Genomic DNA, 8,590 nt, shown 5'->3' with positions numbered 1-8,590 from the left:
AAATCGGTGGCGTTTGGCTCTGGGTATTCTCAGTGAGATGGAGAGGTAAATTACAGCAAGCTGCTTATTCTCCCCCGTCCGAAAAAGGATGGGAAAGGCCATCGGTAGGGGAAAGGAATTAAGAACATTCTTTTATGAGAAAGGTAGTTGTTACGAGAAGGTTTTAAGGTTTTAAACTTTAGGCGGGTATGTCATTCCAGATCAGCTGAAACTGCTTTCGGTCCTGACCACTCTTCACGGTTGAGCCCTAAGTAGCCAAAGGGCAGCCAGGAGCGGCCGGGTAGGAGGACCCCGGCAGCCGCCACGCCGTCCCACAATGCCCCGCTCGCACCACCCTGAGGGCGGAGAGAAAGGACCGCTGCTGGGGATGGGGCTGCGGCGGCGAGCGCCGAGAAGTGCGCACGCGCACTGACCCCGCGGGCCCTAGCAACCAGAGCAGTGACAGTAGCAACCGCCGTTATGGTGAGTACCTTTCGGGCCGCGTAGCCAAAGCTGAGAGAAGATTGGGAGTGGAAAAGGGTGACTGTGGAGTGTTGAGTGTCTGGGGGTCCTTAAACAGCGGAAGGGAGCCGGTAGCTGAAGCTAGCTCTGTGGAGTCAGGGGCCCGAGGAGAAAGAGAAGCCCCGGCCGGGGGTGGTCTGGGGTGAGGGCGGCCTGGGGTGGATCGGAGGAAGGGTTAAGGGTTAAGGTGGAGGGACTCTGACAAGAGAAAAGGGAGGGCGAAGAGCAAGACGTTCTCCAAAAAGAGCGCATTGAAGTGGGAAGGGTGATGGGAAGGAGAGTGTAGATAAAGATATCCCTTTACATAAAAGTAATTTTAGTGACCCCCCTCCCCCCTCGTCGAGATGCAGGGAGGGGCTGGTTACCAGAAGGGTCTGTAAAACACGGATTGCAGCAGTATTCATAACCTGTGATGTAGCCAGGTTGCCTTCTGAATCACCACGAGTGCAATGATTCGGTAACTGTAAAACACACTCTGATGGATATATTAGAGCAGTGATTCTCAAATTTCAGTATGCATAGGTATGGGCTTGTTGGAATGCAGATTATGAATTCAGGAATGTGCATTTCGACAACACACCTCAATTGATTATAAAATTGGGAGGAATCCCACCACACTGAGAAATGCTGTTGCCTTAGGTTTTAAATCTACCAGCTGTCTATCCAATCACAGCTCTTTTTGAAGTAATGGTTTTACCTAGAGATGCTCCTCAATTCTTACTTGAAGTATGCACTCTCTTGCTTACATACTTGGTAGCTCTATCTAGTTGTCTGAAAAAGACCACAAACCCAGCCAGAGCTACTGAGCAAAGTCTGTGATGTCCTACGGGATAGAGATGTTTATGAAGAAGAAGCATAATTACTTGTTTTCTTTTTGTGATGCCAGTGCTATATAACTGGGCAGAAGTTGAGCCCAGGAGATGGAAATGATGAGGAAGTCATGCCTGCCTTCAACATGATTAAATACCACTCTTTACCAAGTAGTTTCCCCGCTGCTTTCCTTACTTTGTTCCACAGGCAGTTAGCTAAAAAACACTGCCAAGGAAAGCTAAAAGCTCTGGACCTAGGTTTATATTGAGGTGCAGAAACGCTCAGACCTAAATATTTATGAAAGTATTATGGCAATTGTTGAAAATCTTCAAATAGAGAATCAGAATCAGTACAGATATAAGTTTTCTAATGATGACAGGGATACAGTCTAAGAAGCACATCATTAGGTAATTTTGCCTTGCAGACATCATAGAATATGCTTACAAAAACCAGATGGTGTAGGCTATTGCTCCTAGGCTACAAACTTGTACAGTATTTTACTGTACTGAATATTATAGGCAGTTGAAACAATGTATTTGTGTATTTAAACACAGCAAAGCAGCCAGGGTGCTGTGGCTCATGCCTGTAATCCCAGACATCTGTAATCCCAGCACTTTGGGAGGCCGAGGCAGGCAGATCACCTGAGGTCAGGAGTTCAAGATTTGCTTGGCCAACATGGTGAAACTCCTCCTCTACTAAAAATACAAACCTGGATGTAGTGGTGTGCCTGTAATTCCAGCTACTCGGGAGGCTGAAGCATGAGAATCACTGGAACCCAGGAGGTGGAGATTGCAGTGAGCCAAGATTGCACCACTGCACTCCAGCCTGGATAACAGAGCGAGACTCTATCTCAAATAAATAAACATAGAAAAATTACAGTAAAAATACAGTATTACAATCTTATGTGACTACTGTCTTATATGTGGTCTGTTGTTAACCGAAATTTGCTATGCAGCGCATGACTGTATTTAGAACTAGCTAAGTCTGGAAATTGGCAGACCTGGGTCCCTCCAGAAATATGGGCCCACATAGTATTGAAATTAAAAAAAATTATCTTCCAGTATCTTTTTTTTTTTCCTTATGATCTTCAGGACAATGTCTTCAAATGATGATATTTCACATTAAAATGAAGATTGCCAGTTTTTCTTGAAAAATAAATATGTTTCACCATTGGACACATTTTTTTCACATTTTCATATTACTGAGATATAGTATGTTATAACTGACAGCATCTTTTCTTTCTTAATAAAATAAAGGTGTTACTTACAATTAATGGAGGTTTTTAATTTGAAGAAATATGGTATTAGGGTAGCTCTTTTCCCCAAGTCCCACCTGCTTTCAGTTGTCTGGACTGAGTAGAGGTTATCTTCTTTACACTGGTTCTGCCCTTACTTGGCCAGCATTACCCGTTAGTGATGTCCATGAGGACCTTTAGGCATTTGAGTTTTTGAACTCCTATCTATAGGGAAACCAGTTACCTTTATACCAATTTATATTGCCCCAATAAACAGCTAGATGGGTTCAACTCTTTTTCTACAAATAGTGTTGTGAAAATACCTTTTTATGGACCCATGCAAAAGATTTCTCTTGGAAATACACCCAGGAGTGGGATTATACCATAATAGGGTTTATGTATACTTAATTTCCCTAGGCACATTTCAGGCTGCTTTCCAGAATAGCTTACCAGTATTTACTTCCTCCAGCAGTGCAGGAGAGCTCCCATTTCTTCTTGTTTGTTCGTTTTGTTTTGTCTTGAGACAGAGTCTTGCTCTGTCGCCCAGGCTGGCGTGCAGTGGTGCAATCTTAGCTCACTGCAGCCTCTGCCTCCAGAGCTCAAGCGATTCTTCTGCTTCAGCCTCCCAAGTTGCTGGGACTACAGACGTGTGCCACCATGCCCAGCTAAGTTTTGTATTTTCGGTAGAGACAGGGTTTCACCATGTTGGCCAGGCTGCTCTCAAACTCCTGACCTCAAGTGATCTGCCCATCTCAGCCTCTCAAAATACTGAGATTGCAGGTGTGAGCCACCACGCCCAGTCAAGAGTTCCCATTTCTTTACGTGCTCACTAACTTTCTAACTTTTGCCAATCTGAGGATGTATTTTAGTGTTCCATTGTTTTACTTTGCATTTTTCTGATTCTCAATGTTAAATTTGTTGTCGTTTGTTTGGTTGTGGTTTTTTTGGGACAATATCTCACTCTGTCGCCTGGGCTGGAGTGCAGTGGCGCAATCAGGGCTCCTCCACCTTCCGGGATCCTCCCACCTTAGCCCCTGTGCGTAGCTGGGACTACACGCCTGTGCCATCGAGCCTGGCTAATTTTTTGTATTTTTAATAGAGAGAAGGTTTCACCATGTTCCCCATGCCGGTCTTGAATTCCTGGACTCAGGCGATGTGGCCACTTCAGCCTCCCAAAATGCTGGGATTACAAGCTTGAGCCACCATGCCCAGCCTTCTAGATATTCTGTGTTTGTTTGTTTGTTTGTTTGAGATGGAGTCTCACTCTGTTGCCCAGGCTGGAGTGCAGTGGCGTGATCTCGGCTCACTGCAACCTCCACCTGCCAGGTTCAAGTGATTCTCCTGCCTCAGCCTTCCAAGTAGCTGGGACTATAGGGGCATGCCACCATGCCCAGCTAATTTTTTGTATTTTTAGTAGGGACAGAGTTTCACCATGTTAGCAGGGATGGTCTCAATCTCCTGATCTTGTGATCCACCCACCTCGGCCTCCCAAAGTGCTGAGATTACAAGTGTGAGCCACCACACCCGGCCAAGCCTTCCTGATATTCTTATTACCCATCTGGGTTTCAGTTTCTGTGAATTATCTGTTCATATTTTTGCCAACTTTTCCATTTCCCTTTTTGTTTTTGAATTTTAGGAGTTCCTTGTGTATTCTAAATGTTGGTCCTCATTGATTTCATACTGAAAATATCTTCTCTCAGCCAGGATAAGAAAAATAAGTATATATTAATTATTATTAATAATAATAATTCATAGTGGTGATTAGAAGTGATCCTTGATGTGTTTGAGATTTTAAAGGGAACATCTGGCCGCTCATTTGTTTTCTGTCTCTTATTTTCTGACAAATATATCTGAATCTGTAAGCTTTCTTCTTAGTGTTACATTCCCCAAATTTTGACTTTTTTTTCTTTTGTTATTTTATGATTTTCTTTTAATCCAAGGGTTATTTATTAGTATGTCTTTGCTTTCTAGACATAATGGTATATATTTGTGAACAAAAGTCCTCTCAAAAGGAAAATGCAGGGAAGAGACCTTATGTCATTGAACAGTTTATGTATGGCTAGATCCAGCCTTAAGTGTAGAAAGAAGGTATGTTCCAGAGAACAAAGGGAGAGCTTGAGTTTTATAGCAAAAGTTCCTGCCCATCTTCTCAATCAGGTCTGTTTGTGTAAATGAAGGATTCAGACTCACTCAGTTCTGGTTGGTTGATACAGCTGGGTCTTGATTGGTTGATCCAAGTCAGCCAATTGGTTGATTCAGGTGAGCTCTGATTGGTTCCGATGAATGCTGGAAGTCCCGAAGTTGAACAGAGGTGTGTTTTTTGGGGGAATTCAGAGTATGTGTGTGACCTCTAGTAAGCAAATGGCTGCTTGGCTCTAATTAATTCAATTTAATCTAATTTAATTTTTTCAGAGACAGGCTTGCCCTGTTGCCCAGGCTGGAATGTGGTGGTGCAATCATTCCTCACTGTAACCTTAAACTTTTGGGTTCAATTGATCATCCCACCTCAGCCTCCTAAGTAGTTAGAACTACAGGCGTGCACCACCATGCCAGGCTAATTTTTAAATTTTGTTTTGTAGAGATGGAGTCTAGCTATGTTGCCTGGGCTGGTATTGAACTTCTGGCCTCAAGTGATCCTCCCACCTTGGCCTCCTAAAGTTCTGAGATTACAGGCATCAGACACAGTGCCTAGCTTAGGCCCTGTTTTAAATTTAGGCCCAGTTAACTACTCAGGATTCATCTTGAAGTATTGGTTCTTTCAGGTTCGCATTTGTTCACATAGTTTAAAAACCTTTCTTTTGTTATTCTTTGCTGTTCTTTTTTAAAAAAGAGCACCAGAAATAATTCATTAAGGATATCTTCTTTTGGGTATCTTTTTTTTTTTTTTTTTTTTTTTTTTTGAGACGGAGTTTCGCTCTTGTTACCCAGGCTGGAGTGCAATGGCGCGATCTCGGCTCACCGCGACCTCCGCCTCCTGGGTTCAGGCAATTCTCCTGCCTCAGCCTCCTGAGTAGCTGGGATTACAGGCACGCGCCACCATGCCCAGCTAATTTTTTGTAGTTTTAGTAGAGACGGGGTTTCACCATGTTGACCAGGATGGTCTCGATCTCTTGACCTCATGATCCACCCGCCTCGGCCTCCCAAAGTGCTGGGATTACAGGCTTGAGACACCGCGCCCGGCCTTTGGGTACCTTTAGAGTTTTCAATAAATTGAATCTAAGCTGCTATTAATTATAAGGTGCAACATTATTTTATGTTTTACTAAGAAAAAATTGGTTTGAATTGAACTATTTCAAATACTTTATTATCATTTAAAATTTTTATTTTGTACTTATTGATAGAGTTCTTTTAAATGTATGTGGACATACAGATTTTTATCCTATCCTTTATCTTCATCCTTTGCAAACATAAAAAGGAATATATGATATGAAATAAAGTGGTTAATACTTTTCTAAAATTTCACCACTGCCACCAGCCCACAACAATTGTAAATTATTCCTGATTATAAAATGCATCCAAATTTCAATATTAAAATGTAAGAAAGATGTAGATCCTTAGAATCAATTAAATAAGATGTATTTTAATATCAAGTATTGAAAGCTACATATTTTTGTAAGCCAAGTTGGAGTGAAGTGTATGGGTGTTTCGTAATGATTTTCTTATTTTTTCTCAGAGACACTTAAATAAATCATTCTGATTTAAAGAAATTAAAACATCCTCTTTGTATATAAAGTCTCAAAGAAAGAAATTAATCCTTTTAATGGTAGAAACCAAGGCTAATGGTTATTGCATGAAAAGTGAATCAACAAATTACACCAATAAAGACCACTTTGGGGCTGGTGGCTCACGCCTGTAATCTCAGCACTTTGGGAAACCAAGGCGGGCAGATCATGAGGTCAGGAGTTCTAGACCAGCCTGGCCAACATGGTGAAACCCCGGCTCTACTACAAATACAAAAAATTAGCCAGGTGTGGTGTTGTGTGCCTGCATTCCAGCTACTCGGAAGGCTGAGGCGGGAGAATCGCTTGAACCTAGGAGGTAGAGGTTGAGGTGAGCAGAGATAGGGTCATTGTACTCCAGCCTGTGCAACAAAGCAAGACTGTCTCAAAAAATAAATAAGTAAATAAAGACAACTTTGTTTTGTGTTTTTTTATCTTTCTTGTTTTTTAAAGGCGAAAGCAACAACAATCAAAGAAGCCCTAGCGAGATGGGTAAGTACATGAATTTTTCCTTCTTTTAGAAACCGTACAAGGAAAAATTTTGGATAGTTGATTCAAGTCCAGCTATTTAATACAAAGGATCTTTTTAGTGTTGGAGCTCTTCAGCTATCTTGACTATGGTGGTGGATGCATGAACCTACACAGATGATAAAAGTGTATAAAACTTAGTACACGCATACTAACACACAGCCATACATGCACATGAGTACAAGCAAATTTGGGAAAATCTGAATAAAATCAGTGGATTGTATTAATAGCAATATCCTAGTTATATTATACTATAGTCATAAAATGTTATCCTTGGAGGGACTGGACAAACTTCAAATATCATAATAAAATTTTCAATTAAAAAAACCTGACCACTGGAAAATTTAAATATGGAAAGGATGATTTTATCTATTGCCATAAAATTGCTGGAATTTCTGTGTTAGTACATTTTCTTTTTCAACTTTATAATCACTAAACTACATGTCATTTTCATATGATAGAGTCATATGAATTGTGGATTATCTAGGATTTAGAGGGTGGTTTTAGCCTCCTGGAGGTTAGTACAGAGGTAATCAATGTGGACAAATGTAAATCATGCATATACAATTGAAAAAAACACTAAATAAAAATACTAAAGCATATAGCAATACTAAAAAGGAAACTACATTGTAAAAAATGTGCATTATATGTAAATTATATTTTCAGTATTCTATAACATGCTAATAAAGTTTGAACAGTTATAATTCAGCATATAGACAGAATTGCCGTAGAGTACAGAGATGATTCCTGAATTTCTGTGACCATAAACTTATTTGTCTATGTTATCAGTAGTTTTTTTGCATCGCTTCCTGGCCTTTTGGCTAAGATCAAGTGCAGTTTTTTTTGTATAATAATGTACCTTTTGCTTTTGTAACTAGGCGAATAAAGAGGCTTTCAGAAGCAATTGGTGTCTAGGGAAAATAGATAAAGTTCGATAAAATAATGAAATACTTGAATTCTTGTTTTAGTGCTTATAAATTTCTCATTTACTTTAAGTGTATTTTTATAATTTATTTCTGTTTGGTTAAATATATAATGAAAAATCTTAAGAAAAAAGGAGTATGAAGTAGACTTAGTACAAGATTTAATTTTCCTTGAATTGGATGTTGAGACTTTATTTTACTTATAGTAACTAGTGTTTTTTTGTTTTGGCTGGTAGAGTCTGTTTCTAGATTACATTATGGCCATACATTTTTTACTTTCTTTTTTATTTATTTATTTATTTTTTTTGAGACAGTGTCTCGTTCTGTCACCCAGGCTGGAGTGCAGTGGTACAATCATAGTTCACTGCGGCCTCGATGTCTTAGGCTCTAACACCTGAGTAGCTGGGACTACGGGTGTGCGTCACCACACCTGGCTAATTTGTTGTTGTTGTTGTTGTAGAGATAGAGTCTCATTATGTTGCCCAGGCTGGTCTTGAACTCCTGAGCTCAAGTGATCCTCTTGTCTCAGCCTCCCCTGGTGCTGGGATTACAGGCGTGAGCCACTGTGCCTGGCCCATGCATTTTTGACTTTGATTATTTGAAAACATCAATCTCACTTTTTCATTGATTCACCCAACATTTATTGAGGATCTACTAGATGTCAGTTTCTCCTCCTCTAACCTACAAATAGATAACATAAAAATAAGCACTGGGTGGAAGTGTTTTAGATCTTTACAACTGATTGTATATTTTCTATCATTATTATTATTACTTTGATACATTTTATTTTTCTTTTAATTTAATTTTGTTAAAATATAGATAGGGTTTCACTGTATTGCCCAGACTGGTCTCAAACTCCTGAGCTCAAGTGATCC

General features: G+C 40.2%; 1 protein-coding gene across 2 annotated transcripts in view; it reads left to right on the top strand.

The window, feature by feature from the left end:
* The first annotated feature begins 369 nt into the window (after positions 1–369).
* The window catches only part of DNAL1 (dynein axonemal light chain 1), a 40,862-nt gene continuing 32,641 nt past the window's right edge, over positions 370–8,590 (top strand). Inside the window, exons 1-2 of one of the 2 annotated variants that reach the window (XM_032287919.1) lie at positions 370–462; positions 6,718–6,756. In XM_032287919.1, the coding sequence (XP_032143810.1) occupies positions 460–462; positions 6,718–6,756 (42 nt within the window). In that variant the 5' untranslated portion in view covers positions 370–459. Of the gene's footprint in view, positions 463–486; positions 573–6,717; positions 6,757–8,590 lie in introns of those variants that run through there. The other variant, XM_032287920.1, reaches the window with a different exon arrangement.

This window comes from Sapajus apella, unplaced genomic scaffold, assembly GCF_009761245.1.
Source record: "Sapajus apella isolate SASKATOON/1434 unplaced genomic scaffold, GSC_monkey_1.0 scaffold20, whole genome shotgun sequence".
NCBI lineage: Eukaryota > Metazoa > Chordata > Mammalia > Primates > Cebidae > Sapajus > Sapajus apella.
Note: the sequence above shows the minus strand (reverse complement) of the source record. Positions and strands in the feature narration are given on the sequence as shown.